Here is a 21103-nt window from a genome sequence, read left to right on the forward strand (position 1 = left end):
TTATTATTTCAATAGATGTTGTGTAAGAAAGTAATGTATTTGTCAAATCACAATTTATATTTACCATGGACTGGTTGGTACGAAACTCGCGGAGCGCGAGCACGAGCGCGCGGCCGCAGGTGGACACGACGCACACGTAGGGGTCCGCCGTGGCCGCGTACTGCGCCGTCCACTCTAACTGGAATGACTGCAGTTGGACGCCGTCTGCAAATATTCAGCGAGAACATTCAACCTTTTGACCAAAGACGTCAACTGACGCGCGCAGCTACACCCCAATATCAACCTTCGTACATTCCAGGTAGGTTCACGATGACGCGCGGCGTTCAAAAGGTTAATGCCAGCAAACATGACCGTATGTGCTCAAATATCTGGGTTGCTCTTTCCTTGAACAAAAGTGACGCAGCTATAAGTGACAGCAAATGACGAGGGCTTGCGGATCTCAGTACGCGCTACTCACGCGAGAATATCTTGTATGAGAGATATGACCTAAATTGTTAACGATACACATTAACACATAAAAACATTTTAAAAAAATCGTTTCAAAATATCGTTAATTTTTGACGTGAGGCATAGAAAACAAATACCTATTTGACATACAGCCATGATTGGATATTATACAGGCTGGCTAAATAATAACTGCATTCCCGTTGCCATGGAGGTTTTGGGATTATACTGAGCAACTTTTACTATTGGACCAACCCCGAAATCGTGAAAAAAATTTTGGCTGTTACATATATTCCATTTTCTATGGGAGAGTAATTTTTTTTTCCCGATAGCCAGCAATCAAATACTCCATCTGTCCAATTTCTTTGTCCAACGTGTATTTTGCCTCACATTTTGCTTCTATATATATGAGAGACTGAGACGCACTGACATTGGACAAAGAAATCGGACAGGTGGAACACCACCCTTAGATAGTAATGAACCCAGCCCAAAATTCCCATGTGATAAACGTGTGATACGCCAGGTAATGTGTATGAGGGCCATAAACAAGACATCCTCCAGACTGAGCATAGTAGCGCTACCCCCTCTGCCACAAATATGTATATGGTAGTTTTACTCCATTTTCGAGTCAAGTGTCTTTGAACGGACCAATCACGGCACGGGACTCGCTCACCTCGTCCCCCGCACCCCTGTATTTTTGGCAGCATCGGTTTCATGAAATAATTGGTCTAAGCTCCGTCTAAAGGATTCCTAGTATGAGGCTGAGGGCTAAAAGCGGCGTGTACTCACTCTTGATGAGCCGGATGGCCGTGGTGGTGACCTGCACCATGAACTTGTTGTTGCCGAGGTTGCCCGCGAACACGGTGGGCGCGCCCGTCATGAACCCGCTGTTGTCCACCTCGTTGATCTCCTGCCCCGTTTGTAGGATCTGAAGAAAGCGTGTTAATACGATTTTCATGTTTTAATTTGCTAATTAAAACTCATAGATCATTTCAAGATAGAATCATTTTACCTCTTTGGCTCGGAAGATTGCGGGTCACTTCAAGATGATCAGGCTCAGGACCGGGATAAGTGGCATACTCGAACAGGCGATAAAATGCTGATATGATGAATACCTCTTTACCTTCTTAGTAAAAAAAACGCATTTAACTGATTTGCAAGGCCGAAGTGTTCCGCGAACAAAGTTTTGTACGAAACACTAAAAAAACTGTATTGTATGCAAAAGTTTCCTTGTAAAAGTATCAAAAATGGAGAATGGTGTAGTTCTTTGTATCTCACCATGCTGGAGTCCTCTTGCGTGAGTATCATGTAAGCGTGCGAGCCCTCCATGTCCCGATGGGCGTCCCGGCTCGCCTCGGCCGGCTCTCCCATCACCGTCCACATGTCTATGCAGCCTGGAACAGTTGGGTTAAGTATTCAGTCTAAATCTATGATGATGGATAATAAGCGTACAGCTTACTGTCCATCATCATAGATTTAGATAGAAGTGATTCCACGGCTACTTTATGGATGAATTAATCAATAGTAAATCTAGGCAATTTTGCAGCTTTGGATAGAACCCCAAAGCTATGTACCATCACGCTTCGCGATTGTTGCGCCATTTAGGGTCCTAGCTGAATTGGTTGTTCAATACTTTCGCTAAAGAATTTCCAATTTAGCAGGGAATAGAATTAGTAGGGTGCCAGGAAAACATGGCGGAATCGTATCGCGTGATTCTGGTGATTCACCATCATGGTCGCCCTTATGGCTGTGTGTACCTGATTGATTGACATTTCTTCAACTCAGTGAAGCGTTTTGCGCATCTCTAATGGAACGCAACTGCTGTATAAAAGGTGCAAATTTCTTTAACTGTACTCATTTGTAAATACATTACCCGGTAAATTAAAAGCCGTGATGAGCTGCGGGCGCACGCTGCGCTGCAGTACAGTCAGCGCGCCGTTCTTGCCGCGGCCGCTGCAGGCGACCAACTCCACTGCGGGCATCTCGGCCGTCCGACTGTACTCCTCGGAGAGTAGTTGCGGCTCACCCATGGACACGTCGCCGATTGGGCAGATGTTGAGTAGGGAGTCGCATACCTGGAAATCATTTGTTTATTTTATATCATTAAGTCGCGTTCCTTAGAAATATTGATACTTTCCATATCCGAGACTAACGCTGCGTCTTACGTAAGCGAACAACTCGCGAACGCGGCGCGGCGGGCCCAAGGCGTTCGCGTTCGCAACGAGATCGCCCACGTAGAACACTTCTATAGATATCAAAGGATGGATTCACCCCGCGCCGCATCGCTTCGCTTCGCGTTGGCGTGTTGTTCGCCTACGTAGTACGCTGCGTTAGGATGGTATTCCTCCTGTGCAATTTCTTTGTCCAATGTCAATGCGTCTGACTCTCTTATTAAGCAAAATGTGAGACGCAATACACATAGGACAAAGAAATTGGATAGGTGAAATACCACCCTTAGAAATGTTGATACAGTAGAACCCGGATAATACGATCACGTTTAAAACGATTTCCCGCATAATACGCCGGTCCCTGCAACTTTAGGCCTGCTTTCATACATTTTTTCACGGTTAAGACGACTCGCGTCCCGCTTAATACGCCATCTAAAATTCCCGTTACGAACCATCTGCACGTTTGTGTTATTGCCATAACCATCGTACGGTCGTATTGTTATGCAATACGCCGTTAGTCAACATTTTTTAATGTGTTTATTACCAACTTTAGGTTTTTTGTTTTGTCTTTAATATCTTTTGTCGGGTCCTTGTCGGTGTGGGAATGCTATGCCATCTGCTTGACGGTTATGAACTACGGAGTGCAAGCTATCGCTCCCAGATTTTTATTTGCAGTTAGTTACTCCACGACTTTATAGTTGAGCCTATTGTTAGTGTACCTAATCGAGATTATTTAACCGCGTGTGAACCTACCCACACTTAGATATCATTCGCTCATTATCACCGCTGCGGTGTTTGTACATGAAATAATACTAGTTTTTATTTCACGTTTAATACGATTTCCCGTTTAAGACGCGTATTTTGCTAGGTCCCCTCAGAATCGTCTTAAGCGGGTTCTACCTTTCCATATCAGAGAGAGAGACTAAGGGCCAGTTGCAATTCGATTCACCTATAAATAGAATTCATTTAGTATAAGGTGGCCAGTTATTGAAACCTCATACTAAAATGAATTCTGTAGGTGAATAGAATTAATTTTTAGTTTAAGGCGGCCAGTTACTGGTGAATCTACTCCTTCTATTATGACCAACTACATTCACGTACCTCAAACACATAGCTGGTCAGCTGAGTAGAAGTCCTAATATCGCTCCCGTACACTTCCAACTCATCTTTGTCGCTAATTTCGATGACGTTAGTTGCAATGCAGTCAGACAGACTATCCAGGCGACGTTTTTTCGCCGCGGGATCGGAGTCTTTATCTTTCTGTTGGGTTTGATTTGCGTATTCTTGCTCTGTAGTATAAATAAATAAATACATTTACAAATCCTCTACATAAAATTAAGACATCTGAATAAATAAATTGCGAAATCTGATCAGTTTGAAGGCAAATTTTGGGTCATTTAGACAGGTCAAGAACTTGCATGGTATTTGGTAGAGCGACTGAATTCATTGTACTAGACCAGCGGTCTCCAAACCCCGGCCCGCGGGCCAAATCCAGCCCGCGACGCGTTCTCGAAGTCCCATTCGAGTGCCCACTGTCCGGCCCGCCGGAGCGAGGCTCCAGGGGTTCAGCATTCATTGAGAGCGGAACTGTTCCTAACAGCTGCAACCAGACACCCTCCTCCGGCGCAAAAACCGACGGTGGCCCGCGCGAAAGTTTCCGAGGCGCAATATCGCTGGCCCAATATTACAGGGTTCATGTTACATTTTCAAGATTCTCGAGATTTGAAATTCGACTTAATGTCACAATGACAATGTTCAAATTTCAGTTCGATAAAAGTGAAACAAAAAACCATAGGCCAGCGATATGGCCCTGAAGTAAAAACCGGGCAAGTGCGAGTCGGACTCGCGCACGAAGGGTTCCGTACCAAAAAGCAAAAAAAAAAAACAAAAAAAAAGCAAAAAAAAAACGGTCACCCATCCAAGCACTGACCACTCCCGACGTTGCTTAACTTTGGATAAAAATCACGTTTGTTGTATGGGAGCCCCATTTAAATCTTTATTTTATTCTGTTTTTAGTATTTGTTGTTATAGCGGCAACAGAAATACATCATCTGTGAAAATTTCAACTGTCTAGCTATCACGGTTCGTGAGATACAGCCTGGTGACAGACGGACGGACGGACGGACGGACGGACAGCGAAGTCTTAGTAATAGGGTCCCGTTTTACCCTTTGGGTACGGAACCCTAAAAAGTGTGGAGATCTCTGCATCGCACTAGACTACTAGAGTACAAAGTAACTACACATAGAAAATTCGATACATTGCTAGCAATGTATCGAATTTTGCATACAAGTTCTTGAACCGTCTAAATCAGGGGTCTCCAAATTTTTTTTGTCTGAGGACCATATTGTGCTTCACAATTTTCGCGCGGGCCACCGTCGGCGCCGAGGGGGGGTGGGAGTGTATCTGGTTGCTGCTGTTAGGGCTGAACATCTGTAGGGCTGAACATCTGGAGCTTGGCTCCCGCGGATTGGAACGCTGTCGGCGGGCCGGATTGGAACGCTTCGCGGATTTGGCCCGCGGGCCGGGGTTTGGAGAGCCCTGGTCTAAATAGTCATTTTGTACAGAAGTAACATTGCGTTTTTAATACAGACGATTCACATACCATTCTCAATAGTCAAATCTACGGTGGCTTCCAAAGGTTTGTCCACAGAGAACAACATTCGATTCTCTCTCTCTGTCACTCTCAGTAACAGAGAATTACCGAGACGTGAGCCGAGAAACAGGAAGTCTTCCTCTATTACACACATCTGAAACCAATACATTAATTAAATCAGCTTACCCCTATCAACCCCCTTCCCCTTAAAATAAGAAATGTGCCTTTTTGGTGTTAGTAGTAGCAGTTGCTATAATTGGTCCAAATTTAAGGTCTCTCTCTACGTCATACGATCTCCGAAAAACGCATTTAATCGATTTGCAAGACCCAAGTGATCCCATAAGGCCCCCCCCACATCTGGCGTCTTTCGAGCGTCGGCGTCTGTCGGCGTCGGTCCAGCGCTATGGAAAATGACGTCGCTGCGCAGTTGCGTCGACCCTGCGTCGACGTTGCGTCGACGTCGGCCATAGAATTGTAGACGCCGACGCTCGAAAGACGCCAGATGTGGGGGGGCCCTAAGTGCTCTGTACAAATATTTGTTTACGGAGCACTGAAAACTAAATTTCCAGCTTGCACACCGACTTTAACGTGACAAAGTGTGGAATTACCATTACAAACACCATATTTTCATAGTAATTTGACGTTTATGGTGACACACACATTACCACATTTATTTAATTCCAAAATGTGTGCAGAGTTAGCTTGGTCCGACTCTATCCTATTGTAACTTCAGAAAGGTCAAATACGAAATTAAATAACGATCAAACAGCCTTTTCGAAACACATAAGACGGGTACACACAGAACTTGCCGCGCGGAGCAGCTCGGTCGGCGGAGAAGTGCCCTAGGCAATGCGGCCGAGGCAGGTCTATACACAGGCTGAGCTGCTTCGCGCGGCAAATTCCTCGCGAGGCTTCTATATACGCACAGTGGTAGTAAGCACGGAGGCGGCGGCACGGTCGAGATGCGCACTACGCACGCTGCGCACGGAGTCCGCGAGCAACGTAAGCACGTACAGTTGACCGCCCTTCAGCGACAGCGCCAACCGGCCCTCCCCTAGCGGGGCCACGCAGGCCCCATCTAGCGTGATACACACGCCTTCTTGAATTCCTATAAAATAAATAGGTACATAGTTGGAGTACAAAGGAGTGCCTAACATCTGATCTTAGGTATGACCATGACACTTTATTGCCCAAAAAATCTGGTAGTTTCGAATATCTAATTGGACTTTAGTAATGAACGTTGAGGGGCCGCCACAATAGATAATTCTTGTTGATCGATCGAGTGTGTTTAGGTATAAGTTTTAATTTGTATTCTTGTTTGAAACTGCACATTAAAATATTACAAGGCAATACAAACAAAGAAAAGAAATAGATACATCCGTAAAACAATGCACGCAGATTACATGAAATACAATTCCGTCAATATTTGTGGCGCGGTCGCAACTATTACACTTTCATCTATTTGCGGAGTAGAGAACATTGATACTAACCATGGTATAATAATGTACTCCGCCTGGTACTCTCTTCCCGTCTTTTCTAGGTCACCTGACTGACACAAGTCTACGTGTCATCATGCGACAGCGCTATACGATAATATGCGATAGCGCTATATATAGCGGCCATGTTATTGTGACGTAGGCTTGTGTCACTCTGGGAAGAGAAGACCATGTTTTATTAGACTATGGATACTTACTGAGAGGAAAGTTGGTTGTGTGCGTGGCAACACTGTTCAGAGACACACCATAAGGCGGCACCGATTGGTTGAGGTAGATCAGGGAGTTCACGGCCATTATCAAACAACCACCTAAAAGTTGAAAAAAATTCCACAAATAGTAATGAGGCGAAGGGAATGAAAGAATAAAAACAAGTATGGAGATAAGACTTAAAAATTTAAAAGACTGTCAAATGTCTATACACGACTCAACGTGTACCTAGTTCTGTGTTGTCTAGTTTAAACTGTTTTTTCGTAATCATTATCATCTTATATTTAAGATCTCTCTCATCAGATCAAAGGCATTCGTTTTGTTATGTAGTGACGAGGAGGCTTTTACCCAAACGGGGTCCATATAAAACTATCATTATCATCAAATAATATATTTATAAAACTGTTAAAACTATGGAAGAAATAAAGCTTTAATAAATAATAAAATAATAATTTAAGATCTCAACTCATTTAACGCCGAAATCGGTAGGAAAAAACTCAGCGTGGCACCAACATCCTTGCGTAATAAATCGCCTTCTAAAGAAATATTGCTGGCCAGGCTGGCATGAAGGGTGTCAAAACCAGGGATGGGATAGACTTACCCAGTGGGCGCTGGATGGGCACGGCACGCAGACAGTCGAAGGGCAGCCCGGACGTCGCCCAAATCACGGGGTGCACGCGCGCGCTCATGTTCAAACTCACCCCCGCCATGGCGCAGGTGTCGTTACGCACTGCTGTACGACTGTGGAAGTTCATACAGGTAGTTAAATAGGGTCAACCGGGGTAAATGCGTCACTTGAGGTAAATGCGTCTTTTAAAGATATCTTCCAAACGCAACATATTATAACAATTATAGATGTCTACACTAAAAGTTCAGTGACCACATGTCGAACAGGGAGCATTTGGGAATGTTCGCTGACGCCCACGTAGAGGATTTCCACGCCGTAATGCGCAAAAAGATGGGGTCTATTAGAAGCAGAATCCAGGGTAGTCCCAACAGCATTCTAAATATGTTAGCGGATAGGCCAGACAGTCCTTTGCAAAGACACTGGATGTCCGCACTAATAAACCCCCATATTAGGGATGTTTATTATATCAACTAACCCCGTACTACACATAAAAAAAAAATTGAAAGTTTGTTTTAAATTTGATCATTAATAGCTGTCAATAGTTTAATATTATATCCGCCATAAATGGCTTCGTATGTGGTAAAGGGTTAAAAATGTATAAATGTAGTATATTTACATATGTAAGTACAATTAACCTAGTTTATAAGCAACAGACTAACAAATGTGGACTGTATTTGTCTGAATAAAGAAATTATTTATTTATTTATTTATTTATTTATTTATTTATTTATTGCAATAGTTCTAAAATGTTCCATTTAGAAGAAACGTTTAAAAGACACATTTACCTCAAGAGACGCATGCTTTTTCATGTTCGAGAATAACATTGATAATATTGATATAAGTATTGTGAGGTACTTGGTCTATTTACAAAAACTTTATGCCTGGTCATGATAAACCACAAATTTTATACATGTTAACATAGTTAAATCATGTTAATCACTGCACTTTTACCTTGCAATACTTAGAGAAAACGTGTAAAAGTACCCAGTGACCCTACCTTGGCAGGGTCGCCATGAAAGGTTGGAAGTTCACATATTGATTGATACATCAAACTTCAGTTATGAACTGCGTTTAATATGTACTTGCTTTTGTTAACTTCATACTGTACTGCAAGATTTTCGAATTTATCAAAAAACGATAACCTAACTCACCCAGCAAAAGTCCTCACAGGTTCATACAACAACAGTAGTGTAGGTTCATAGTAACCGTGCAAGAACTGTATGTCCAGTATGTTGTCTATCTTCTCGTCCAGGTCTTTGAGCACTATTACGTAAGATGCGAGTGTTGGCGCCCGGACTACTGGCGTTGTTGGTGCCTGTGACATGAAAATATTAATTAACACATGACCCGAAGCTCTGTCTGCAAAGGCATTTGGTCTGTTCACTTTTAGTTCTTTCCCTCAGGGTATGGTTTTAAAACCATGAATTGGCCTAAAACATTGAATTGGCCTATATCCTATATTTTAAGAAATGTAAAAATTGGTTCATTATTTTAGCCATAAAAATGTAAACAGACAGAGCTTTCACATAAATTCAAAATGTTATAGGTAATGTCGGTAGTACTTTTAGTTATTCTGTGGTAATGTACTACACTTAAAGTCATGGTTTTTTTTGTACCAAAAGCAAAAGTATTTTTGATGGGAAGATAGACAACTTACATTCTTCTTCAAGTCAGCGAGTGGCTTAGCTTCCAAAGGGTCACCGTCCTCCGAAGTGACATCCTTCCGAAATGGAAGTACTGCCAGCTTTTTTCCATAAAGTAGCATGACAGCACACCGGGCCTCTGGATCTACACGGATCCAGGGGATGTGAGGATGAGTTGTCCAACCATTCTGCATTTTTTTAAATACATAGTATGAATTTGTACAGTAAGACCCTTAGGGAATTAACACATTCAGGGCCAAGAACCCGACTGTCGGGTACACTGTTCATAGTGACTACGCGCTAAGAGCGTAACCCGTAGCACTTAGTGGCATTGAATGTGTTAATATACTTATTTATTCAAAAACAAATGTGTCAATCTTATCATACATAAGCAAACATGACCTACCTTCATATCTTCTTCCTCAAAATAGTGCATGCTCAGGGTGATCAAGTTATTTGTCTGAGGATCATACTGCAAAACCGATAGCTTAGCCTCCCTGAAAGATACAAGCAGTAAGTCCCGCCCAGAGCTCGGACTTTTTACCGAGGCCAAAGACATCACATTTCCCCACAGTGTGTATGTTGCAAGACATTCTAGCTTCATTTTTGGGGGTATTGGCTGTCCAGCTGTAAAAATGGTATAAAATTTAATCTTAACACTTTCAGTGCCTAGAACCCGCTAGTCGGGTTCATTTTGTATTGGTAATTGGCAATCTCTAATAGAACAGCAGGCTTTTGCTTTAAATTAACGCTAGCAGACCTAAGCGATGATGATACTTTATTTAATATCAAGCTCAAAATACAATAGCCGCTAAAAGTTTGTTTACGTAAGGTAAAAACTTACCGGCGTTAACCTCCCTGCTAGGTCCTTCTGGTAGCAACCTGAAGACTTTAATAATGTTAGCGCCCGCCGTAACCAAGCAGGTCTCGTCATTGTTGAAGAAACAACAGCTGACGGCATGTTCTATACCCGTGGCAGGATGCGTTTGACGGCAAATAGAAAACATTTTTGCTGTCGAGTCTCCTTATAGGTTATGTTTGGAAAATATCACTTTGTGTGCACTTAAATAAACATTTCAATTAACACATATAAGTTAATGTAATATTTGTAAAGACACGTTATATTTCACATAATAGTTATTAAATTATACGTATGTCGTAAAGAACTAGTATTACATTTGTTATGAATTTGTAGACGCTACCCTACTACAAATTAGCAGAAACAAATCACACGCTTACTTCTATGAATAGCCATCCATTCATGTAAACTAAAATAACTCGTATGGTAATGGAATAGGAGCGTTATCTTTTTCAATCTATCAGTAAAATAGTGTAACTAGTAACTAGCGTCCATTTGCATGACATTGGCAGCAACAGCATTGACAGTTACATATAAATGTTGCCAGAAAATAATGCGATTTTTATCTGACTGATGCATCCGATCAAAGAATATCATCCGATGTCCAGGGGAGGATGATGAATTGATGATGATCCATGATGCAAAGGGGAAGGTAAATAAATGCGTAATTTTTGCGGCCATCGTTGTACTATATTTGGCACAGCACAGGACTGTCACATTTCAAACATAGACAGAGATAATTATACTATCTCTGTCTTATACATGTACTAGCACCTAAAAGAAAGGGATGAGTATAATTTTCTTTGTTCTTGCTACTGACAAATTATATTTGCCAGAGTATAGGTAAAATCAAATATAGATGGTCAAGCAAATCTTGTCAGTAGAAAAAGGCGCGAAATTCAAATTTTCTATGAGACGATATCCCTTCGCGTCTACATTTTTCATATTTGCCGCCTTTTTCTACTGACAAGATTTGCTTGACCAAGTTTAGATAATAATTTCAATAGAATTTTATTAATAAGGCATAAGAGCAATATGTTTACATTTTCTATGAACAAAATCAAAATTAAAATAACATACCTATTCCATTTATAAGTAACTATTTGTACAAAATTAATTACATTTCACATTACCATTGGTTTATTTCATTTAGGTATGCACATGTTATAATAAAAAATTACACCAAATCGAAAGCAAGTCAAGTACTTAATACAGACATTACAGACCCACATCTCATTTTTAATTGATATTGTACCCATATAAAGATGATTAAAGAAAGACCCACCTTGCCGCAATTTTTATTACATACTTAGGTAATTCTATTGTTGGTCAAATGGTCACCAAAGCTCAAGGATCACGCAAAAAAAAGCTAATTAATACTTGGGTAACTATCCAAGTAGGTTTAGGTTGCAAAACTTATTAATATCTTACGTGTGTGTACATTAAGTTTTAGAGTAAAGATAAAAATAAGTGGTAATAACACTGGTAAAAGCATGTTTTATTACTAAAACCTCATACATTTTACTTAAGTTTCACCATGATTATTGGTGTGCTTTTCAAGGCCAAAATTTCGCTAATTTATGTACTATACATGGAGCGAAAGGTATAGCAGACGACTGAGTATGATAATGGTTTTCTAGCAAAAAAAGAGCAATTGATAAAATTAAGTATCAAAACCTTTCTGTGTGGTATTCCACCTGTCATAATGTCAGTGCGTCTCACTCTCTCATTAAAGCAAAATGTGAGATGCAATACACATTTGTCAAAGAAATTGGATAGGCGGAAAACCACCCTTAGGTACAACTCATTATCATTTTCTTTTATATGTTTATCTTCAGTTGTCAATCCCTTGTTTTTGCTAGATAAAGTTCTATGTATTAAAATAGCAGTTGACGGAATTACATTGGCCAGCAATTAAAATAGGACATCAAGTATTTACTATAAAATGACTGCAATCTAATTTACATATTCATATAATAATATTTAACTATAGCAGTGAACCGGTATATAATTCATTATTTACATAAAAAGTTACTAGTAAATTACATTATATGAAATCAAAGGTTTCTATAACATAAAAAGTGTAACAGGGCAGTTTGGCCATATTTTTTAGGTGAATTAAAATTTATAGAAAATAAAGACTAGATATTCTCGAGCTTTGTTCTATTTCATGCAAACAAATGCAGTTCTTGAATTGAAATGGCTTTTAATACAATCTATACGGCAGACTGCAACTGTTACACACTCATTATTTTTGCTACCTTGTTATTCACATCAAGTAGTTTATACCTGGCTTAACATTAAAACCTTTATAGTAACCATTCAATATCAGTCTTTTCCCATCACCAATGTTCCCTAGTTCCCACTCCATTCTGCCGAACGACACATCTCAGCTAAAAGATCGTCAAACTCTTGCACGGAACTCTCATACAGTTCCAAGTCTTTAGATAAATCATCATTGTTTTCAATATTCTCCTTAACTGACTCGGAGCTCTTAATAGAGCCCAATTCGTCAGCTAACTTCAAGTGGGGAGCATTAAAGAAATCTTTGTAAAACTCCGCTAAATCTCTAATAGGGTGGTTGTCAGCGAAAGGAAATTGAAGCAATTTCAATGGGGGTTCAGTTTCGCTTCTGAAACCGGCAAATTTTCTAGGAGGCATCTCAAAAGATGTTGGACTCTTAGAGAGTATAGTTGTGTCCAAGTCCTGTGTGCTCTTTGATTCTATGGGGTATTCTTTAGGGGGCGTTTTGACTCTGGGCCTCTCCCTCTGCCTACACCTGGGGATAGGTATCTTTTTAAAGAATTCCTCTATAGCTCTCTGAATTACTTCTTCATCAACAAAAGCAGCTAACCGTAATGGTTTATTCAGGTCCACTTGTTTTAATGGCTTGTATTCTTTGTCTTTCTGTTCTTTTTTCTTTTTGCACTCAAATATTACATGCTTAGGACTCAGTTCAAAGTGATCACTCTTTAAAAGTAATGTCTTACTCTTATCTGTTCGATTAGGTGATATTGAGAAGTTGGTTCTATAAGCAACGGAAAAACATAGGCCTCCTAGAGGAGTTTTCAGAGTTCCAGCTTGGATGTTTTTCACAGAATCTCCCAATGATTTAATTTTAGGTTCTCCATTATATACCCTATAGAATATAGTAAAAGATTCCATTCGTTGTTTTCGTGATAAATGATAGGCTGGCGTTATCCTTGTGATAGTTATCAAGGACTTTAAAAGTATGCCCATTCGGAAATAAACAGTGTTCATTGCTTTGAGAGAAGTATCAAATTGTGTCTCATCAAGTCCCAAAGTCCACAGTTCCAGTACCATTTCATCACCATCTTCAGTTTGCACAGATATTTCAACATGCAACTGTGATCGTATAGTTTCAAGTACTCTGTCTGACGGCAGAGCATTTTTGGTAGCTTGGTTGACTTCTGGCGAGTCTGGTATTTGGAGATTGAACCAATCAGAGTCAGAAGTTAGTGGCTTACTGCTTAGCTCAATTTTCACTCCTTTCCTAGACTCTACTATGACCTGAACGCCTTTATAGGCGAGGAATCTAGTGAACTTAGTAAATTCGTTCTTGTCACTGAGGTTTGAGAATGCTGCGTCCGGTGCCATGGTAACTACTCTAAAGTTTTGTCTAGTAAACTTCTATTCTTCGTCTGCAATACAGTTCTCAACAAGGTTCCTTAAATTAGGATTCTCCATTGCGGCCGCAATACGCTCCTTGTCGTTGATCTGTTTGTTGACTGAAACAAAGATAATTTTTCTTGTTAATTAAAGGTGCAGATGGTAGTTATTTTAGCAAAAGACTAATGCCCGTACCAATTATAGGAACTAAAGCCAATTGCTGGACCCTGGGCTCCTTTAGATTTAGAGTTAAACTCGGGAAATACTAATCCTAGGAAGTCTCATAACGGTGGTATCTCTGTTGCGTCTATTGTGTACTTGGTAAGAGTAATAAATGAATAAAATAACAGAAAAAGGGAGTCATTGTACAGTCGCCATCAGATATGGTCGGAGCGGCCAAGGTCCGTGGGCAATGTCCAAAATTAAAGGTTCTTTCATTTCTTGTACAGTCAGCAGCAAACGTTGCTAAGCAGGCCAGGTGTTCATAATGATCTTGACGCTACTTTATTGTAACGAGAATAAGAGCGTGTAAGGTAATTTTGATCACCTCGCCCGTTTAGCAACTTCTGCTGCTGACTGTCAAATTTTCTTGAATGTGTCGAGATTTTTTATAATTAGACTGGCAGCTCAGCAGCATGGCCAAGCATTTGATGTATTTCAATATAGTCTGTTGACCCATTTAATAAGATAAGAATATCATTGTCAGAGGTTTGAAGGTCATGGTGGTAAAACTTGTATTTCATATATTATATATACATGGAAGTGTCTTAAATCTATGTCAAACAATATTATAAGACATTTCATTTGTATGTGCATTAATCTTTAAGTCAATCTCTAATTTGCGTTAGCCTTTGTCGAGCAGAATATGGTGTCCAGCTAATACAATAATGATTTTGTTCAATTACACTTATATTTTAATAAGATTTATATTTCAATAGATTCTAGCAAAAACAAAAGAATTGTCGAGCTAACATGTGTGTGTTAGTAACTTAATATAAATATATGTAAATATAATATAATATATGTATAAGCACTACTTTATAGGTATGTTTCTACAACTTATAGTTTTGTAATTATAAAGGTGCCATAATAGGCATATATACAGTATACAGTGTTGTTGCAGTGATTTGAAAGCATATTAAATTAACATTAAAATGTTACAAGACTATAAATAGCATTTTTTGTTATCTTGTAAATTATCACCACTTGACCTGCATATCAAACATTTACTTCTGATGCTGATAAACACAATTTAAACAAACATTGCAAAATAGTTATAACTTTCATAGTTTACTTAGGGTTACTTGCATCATTCTACTTACCTGGGGCTAACCTGTTAAAACTGGAGTTACCATGCTTGCCAGTACAATTTGACACTGGGTTAAAGGTTTAACCGGTTAACCTCGGGTTAATGGGATGGTGCAAGTGGCGCTTAGTGGAGTATAGGTAGAGTACTTAATAATATCAACATAGAGGTAATAGCAACGAAAATAACCATATAACATTTTATTGTTAGTAAAATCTGTTCAGATATTATTTTGATTAATATTGAAATGTTTTCAATGTGAGATATGATATGAAATTCAAGTCTAAATATGAGTTTTAAAAGTGCCACAGGGAATAAATATATTGCAATTTGCGATCTTTCGAGATCTTACTTACTTTCATCTTCAGTTGTATGTGCGCCTTTTTTGATATAAATATCCAGTTTCACAGGATGGTGCAGCGACCGCTGGATCTTAATCCTTATACACAGTCCTATGAGGGTTGCCAAAGAACAGTGAGGCACTGTCGGATTGTATTCAACGCGAATAACAGGCACTTTGTCTTCCGTTGGGTCCTTCACAAAAATCCCTTCTTCGTAAACAACCTTCAAGTCTTCGAGCGTATTTGGCTTCTCAGGGTCTCGTATGGTCCGCAAAAAGTCTAAAAACACCACAGTTCAGTTAAAATATCACGTGGAATAACAGTCTAATATCCACATAATTATACTTCATAAAAACAAACCATAAATTGTCTCTCTCAAGTCATTCTCGTCATTGTATCCGAGCTCTTGTAAACTTGCACTTTTGTCCATATAAGCTGGCCTAGCAAGCTCCACTGGTGGTTTCTGTGTGTTATTTAAAGAGAGTTTGGAAAAAAACGATATCATATCGTTTGTTTTGTATTTAATTTATACCTTCTGTATTATGCACAAGTCGGACATGTTTGTGTTGTCAGACGTTATATCTATGGTCAGGCGCAAAGTGCAGCTATCCATAGACAAGCAATTTTTTTCTACGATATGATTGGCGCTCCCTTAGGGTTTTGGGGGAAATGAGCGAACGGGATAGTCTTATGAATCTCTCAGTAGGAGTAGCAGAAAAAGCGCTATTATTGTTTGTCCTTGTCTCACTTTTTGAATTCCCCACCGTAAGTATGGTTTATGGTGGGCAACAAATAAACTCGACCAATCATAATGTCGCATTGCGTTATTTTTGTCCCTCACGGACGCACGCACGTCTATAGGATACTACCGTCAATGGCCGAACTGCACCAAGGTCGCGGTCCGGTACGGCAGTCTATTAGACGCTTAAAAAAAACTTTAAAATGACGTATATTGTTTATGGTTTTTTAGTTATACTACTCGCTGACAGATGGCGCAATTAACACAATTTTATGCATCAGCTCGTAGAATTTCCTCCGAACATTCGGTTCGAACCAACGATTTTTTTTATTCGCTGGCGCTCACTGTGTTCCACAAGCTAAAATATCAACCAACTATTTTTTCTTGGCATTGTATGGCTTGGATGCCTTTTAAGCCAAATCTCTTAGAACAAAACTAGAGATGTGTAAAAGCTATGCTGGCGCCATCTATAAAAAACCTTTGACAGTTGCCGACCCCATTCTTCTTCTTCCTCGCGTTATCCCGCCATATTGCCACGGCTCATGGGAGCCTGGGGTCCGCTTGACAACTAATCCCATGATTTGACGTAGGCACTAGTTTTTACGAAAGCGACTGCCATCTGACCTTTCAACCCAGAGGGTAAACGGCCTTATTGGGATTAGTCCGGTTTCCTCACGATGTTTTCCTTCACCGAAAAGCGACTGGCAAATATCAAATATTTCGTACATAAGTTCCGTAAAAGTCATTGGTACGAGCCGGGGTTTGAACGCGCGACCTCCGGATTGAAAGTCGCACGCTCTTACCGCTAGGCCACCAGCGCTTCTTGCCGACCCCATTGTTAATGCTAGTTTTGATACACCATAACTACCATAAGAGCTAACAATGAAAATAAAAAGTAAGCGAAAGCAGAGATGGTGGGTAATCCCAATTATTTTGATCGTCTGTGTACGCCAACGAACGTTCAACCGCCCAGAAGTCCTACCGTGAACCACGTTCGACGTGTTGCCTGCCTCCAGTCACACTTACATACGAATTTACAAGTGCGATAAAGAGGCAACACTTCGAACGTGGTTCACGGCAGGCTCTCTGACAGCATTTAATTAATCGAATTCACTGTCTTGGCAAATCCCTGTTTTATACATCAATCGGTGTTCAGTGTGAGTTCATACATTTGCATTTACTTTAGTTTTACTAATCAAATCAATGTACAAGGAAACAAAACAAAGACTGAAAATACTTAATAAGTAACTTTATTTTAAAACTTTCTGAAGGATTTCTTGGAGCCCTTGCCCTTCGAGACCTTCAGCACGTTGAACCTCACGGTTTTGGACAGAGGTCTGCACTCGCCGATCGTGACAATGTCTCCGAGTTCCACGTCTCTGTAATTGAATAATTTCTTTGATAAGATATTGTTATTTAACATTTGCAAGACAGGTATTAATCGGAGAAATCAGAATTGGGTTAAAACACGATCATCGTCAATTGGTTATTCAGAAGACCGTCGTGTGAGTATCATCATTTGAGTACCTTCAGAATATGTAATAAATATTTAAGTGGCCCCCATACAACGTAATTTTTTTGGCGGTTTTTTCGTAATGGTACGAATACGAAACCCTTCATGCGCGAGTCCAACTCGCACTTAGCCGGTTTTAATAAATACCTACTCCAGATACATATTATGGATTTTAAAAGTAGATAAATCTAGTGTCTGGCAGCAACATTAAGAATCTCAGCTACTTTTAAGACTCAAGGTGACTCAAGAATTTAATTTGTTATATTTTATTTATATACTTTACACAATGTTGTTACTACCATTACAATGAACTCACCTGAAGCATGGTGACAGATGGACTGACATATTCCTGTGCCTCTTCTCGAAACGGTTGTACTTGGGGAGGTAATGCAGGTAGTCGCGGCGGATGACGATGGTGCGTTGCATCTTCATCTTCTGGACCACACCAGTAAGGATACGGCCACGGATGGACACATTGCCAGTGAACGGACATTTCTTGTCAATGTAGGTTCCCTCAATGGCCTGAGAACATAAGTAAAAGATTGAGTCGATAACTAATGATAGGTAATGATTTTCTTCCACCACATAATGAATATTGGGTTAATATGGAAATAAAAATATGGATACATATGGATATGGACAAAAATAAGAGGGTAAGTCAATATAAAACACCTGACCGACCGCCGCCAAAACAGCCGTTTGAAAGCATGTAGGTACAAGTGTGTTTTAGTTATTTAGTATTAAATATTTGGACTGTGTAATCAGAGTTTGGGTTAGAAACACGATTTTCATCAGGTGTTGATCAGAAGACCGTCGTGGGGTATCATCATTTTACACGGTCCTAAAAGTTTATTGGATTAAATACAGCATTCAGTATTTGTAAATTGGTGACATTTTTGGGTAAGTAGATATACATTAATCAGTATACAAGCCAATTTTAATACGAGACCTTTTTTGATTAATAACTTGCAGTTGATTGGTTGTAAATTATTAGTAAGGTGTTTGCAATAAGTGATACATCCCACTAAAATAACACATTCAGTATACATATTACATGTGTTACTGGTTAGTTATAATGGTTTTCAATATATATATAAACATTATGAAACATGCAAGGTTAGTCCTTTCAACCACAATTTTAACTGCCCCAATTGATATTGTATTGTTAATCTTAGAGTGTTACAGGGCACGGACAGTGAACATGTTAATATTGTTGATGAGACAAAACCAATGAAATTAACATAGATTATTCTTTTTATACATAGATACATAACAAAGTAATAACATTAGAATATCATCTGTTAAATTGTTAAGAAAAAAAGCCATTCCCACTCCACAAATATGAGCAAAATGACATGATTCCCTGTATATGAACCGTAGATAAGCCACCACCAGCGAGCACCAGAGACTGAAAAAAGAGCCAAACCTCACGGGGAGTCTTGAAGCCTAACCCAACATTCTTGGAATGCCGCATGTCCTTCTTCTTCAGCCCCCCCTTGCGGTTGAGGAAGACCGTAGCCTGTTTCTGAAACGCTTTCTCTGTCTACGAAAGAAAAAACACACATTAGCAGGCACACTACATGCGTTACCTCTCGGGGCGTCTTGAAACCAAGCCCCACATCTTTGTGGTATCTCAGAGGCTTGCGACTCCTCTTCACGCCGATGCCCTTTTTACGGTTCAAGAAAACCGTTGGTTGCTTTTGGAATGAACGTTCCGTCTGCAATTTTTAATTTATATTGTACATGTTCATTGCAATCCTCTTAATATAATAACGCATATTATTAGCTAGAAGCAAGAGCTAATAAACTTAAAAGCGCAATCTTATGATACGTTATTTTATCAAGGTAACACTATATTCATTCAACTACTACATGTATTAACTACGGAAACGCCACTGAGATAATTTTAGGGTACAATAACATAACCTCATCTTTTGAAACTACTGTTACAAAGGGATTACTTTTTTTGGATAAGCCTTAGATAAAAATGCGGATACAATAACACAGGTAATTTAACTGCAGTTGGAAAAAATATAATGTAGATTTGTGACTGTAGATTCACATCATTAACAGATCTAACCTATAAAGATACATCACGATTAAAATGTATTGGAGTTATAATACAACTAGGCAACAAAATTAATATAAAAAAGGGGAAACTGGTGAGTATCAATTATATTAATCGTGAAAGTATATTTTGTTCATAAAACCGGGTAAAAATCGATTCCCACGTGGATGAACACAACATGCACATTATCACTTCTAACACTTTCATTTTTCACAGTAATTTATTTGAAACGTGTTTGCACAGCATTGATACATATTCTGGTAGTAAAACTCTATCATTTCCACGGAAAATTTATTATTTTCCCCAGAAAACCAGAACGTACCTGATCCGCCATCTTGCTTGACAACGAAAAGAAGGCTGATGTTGCTATACTACAATACTTGAAAAAGATTATGATATTGTTGCCAGTTAAAGTTTTTTTTTTTTAATCTTTTAATTGCACGCGGTGCATGAAGTTTACGCATGTATGTAGAGTTTTGATGTAGAGGTAGAGTCTAGCCAAAAATTGTTGACAGATATTTCGTCGTTGTATCACCAATTGTCTATGATTTAAAAAAAAGCTAAAAGTCAGTTGTCAATTTATGTCATTCATTCAAATTGTTTGCGGTTTTTATGGGGTTTATTTTAAATAATATTAATAATTTCTATGCTGAGTGAGGTTCACAAACTATTATTTAAGCTCGTAAATAATTACGACAATGTGCGAAGTCGACGTGTAGCGTTGTATAATGCAAAAGTGCAATGTTTACAACTTCTAACCAAATGTAAACAAATTAGGAGGTTGGTCTCTATAAATATTTTGATACTTTAAGTACTAGTTCTAACATTTGCCGATTACTTTGATTAAGTACGTGAATTTATTAATGCCTGGATCTCATAAATAGGACAAGTGTATAAAGAAACGGATAAATTAAAAGTTCTGAAAAATATCTATAAAATCTAAATATTGGAACGTAAACATGTGTGTTTGTCGTTGACTGTACTTTAAATAGTGGTAGAAATTATGTGAACTGACTTTGAGTGCACTTAAACGTTTATTTAGCTTATTTCCTTAGGTACCTTACTCAGGGCGTAGCTAGCATGGATGGCACCCGGGGCAGAAATTGTGGGTGTCACCCCAAAATTCAATCAAAATTGTAAAATATAATTAAGTGTTTAAAAAAGTAATAGTAATTTATGTTTAATACTCCATAGCTCACAATTTACTCCATCGCTTTCGTTTTAGATTCCATGAACTCTCAATAATCCACCCCTGGCGGGTGTTGCCTCTGCGCGCGTTCTATGACACGGGCAAGGACAGCATCCGGTCGGTGTAACCCACATTTCATAAGTGTCATCTACGTGTTGGCTTGGACCTTGGACTCCGCGCACGCCTCCCAAAGGTCCGAGTCATCAATTCATCATTATCCCGTGAAGGATATACAAATAATTTATGTTAAAAAAAACAACGAGTTGCACTCCGGGAGT

The 21103-nt window shown here is 39.4% G+C and overlaps 3 protein-coding genes across 5 annotated transcripts in view; all 3 read right to left on the reverse strand.

Annotated features, from left to right (window-relative positions):
- Window positions 1-10384, reverse strand: part of LOC134676817 (cleavage and polyadenylation specificity factor subunit 1) — a 34545-nt gene extending 24161 nt beyond the window's left edge. The window contains exons 1-13 of the mRNA XM_063535202.1: window positions 10025-10384; window positions 9587-9807; window positions 9195-9368; window positions 8689-8852; window positions 7511-7650; window positions 6900-7010; window positions 6133-6314; window positions 5216-5360; window positions 3714-3901; window positions 2318-2519; window positions 1723-1838; window positions 1234-1372; window positions 65-204 (exon numbers count right to left, since the gene is read on the reverse strand). Of these exons, the coding sequence (XP_063391272.1) occupies window positions 65-204; window positions 1234-1372; window positions 1723-1838; window positions 2318-2519; window positions 3714-3901; window positions 5216-5360; window positions 6133-6314; window positions 6900-7010; window positions 7511-7650; window positions 8689-8852; window positions 9195-9368; window positions 9587-9807; window positions 10025-10187 (2085 nt within the window). The 5' untranslated portion in view covers window positions 10188-10384. The remainder of the gene's footprint in view (window positions 1-64; window positions 205-1233; window positions 1373-1722; window positions 1839-2317; window positions 2520-3713; window positions 3902-5215; window positions 5361-6132; window positions 6315-6899; window positions 7011-7510; window positions 7651-8688; window positions 8853-9194; window positions 9369-9586; window positions 9808-10024) is intronic.
- Window positions 10385-11036: 652 nt separating this feature from the next.
- On the reverse strand, window positions 11037-15897 carry LOC134676840 (MIP18 family protein galla-1). 2 transcript variants are annotated; one of them, XM_063535231.1, is made up of 3 exons: window positions 15677-15897; window positions 15332-15595; window positions 13539-13788 (listed from the first exon to the last, which is right to left on the reverse strand). In XM_063535231.1, exons 1-3 carry the CDS (start codon window positions 15819-15821, stop codon window positions 13691-13693), a joined length of 507 nt encoding a protein of 168 aa, XP_063391301.1. In that variant the 5' UTR covers window positions 15822-15897; the 3' UTR covers window positions 13539-13690. The 2 variants fall into 2 exon arrangements, with proteins under 2 accessions (XP_063391294.1, XP_063391301.1); XM_063535224.1 differs by lacking the exon at window positions 15677-15897 and having other exon boundaries at window positions 11037-13788; window positions 15332-15473.
- A 1392-nt stretch (window positions 15898-17289) lies between these two features.
- LOC134676857 (small ribosomal subunit protein uS17) lies at window positions 17290-20037 on the reverse strand. Of its 2 annotated transcripts, none has more exons than XM_063535249.1 (4): window positions 19959-20037; window positions 18995-19111; window positions 17885-18090; window positions 17290-17434 (listed from the first exon to the last, which is right to left on the reverse strand). In XM_063535249.1, exons 1-4 carry the CDS (start codon window positions 19968-19970, stop codon window positions 17311-17313), a joined length of 459 nt encoding a protein of 152 aa, XP_063391319.1. In that variant the 5' UTR covers window positions 19971-20037; the 3' UTR covers window positions 17290-17310. The 2 variants fall into 2 exon arrangements, with proteins under 2 accessions (XP_063391319.1, XP_063391312.1); XM_063535242.1 differs by lacking the exon at window positions 18995-19111 and adding an exon at window positions 19158-19286 and having other exon boundaries at window positions 19959-19999.
- Between the last annotated feature and the right edge of the window lie 1066 nt (window positions 20038-21103).

The sequence above is a fragment of the Cydia fagiglandana genome, chromosome 2 (assembly GCF_963556715.1).
Source record: "Cydia fagiglandana chromosome 2, ilCydFagi1.1, whole genome shotgun sequence".
Classification (NCBI taxonomy): Eukaryota; Metazoa; Arthropoda; class Insecta; order Lepidoptera; family Tortricidae; genus Cydia; species Cydia fagiglandana.

Excerpts from the sequence above, each read along its gene's own strand:
- LOC134676840 (XM_063535224.1), bottom strand. The coding sequence starts at position 13,657 with ATGGCACCGGACGCAGCATTCTCAAACCTCAGTGACAAGAACGAATTT.
- LOC134676857 (XM_063535242.1), bottom strand. Across the intron at positions 18,091-19,157 it reads GTTTCAAGACGCCCCGAGAG|GCCATTGAGGGAACCTACAT; the intron begins GTAACGCATGTA and ends TTATGTTCTCAG. Across the intron at positions 17,435-17,884 it reads CATCTGTCACCATGCTTCAG|AGACGTGGAACTCGGAGACA; the intron begins GTGAGTTCATTG and ends ATTCAATTACAG.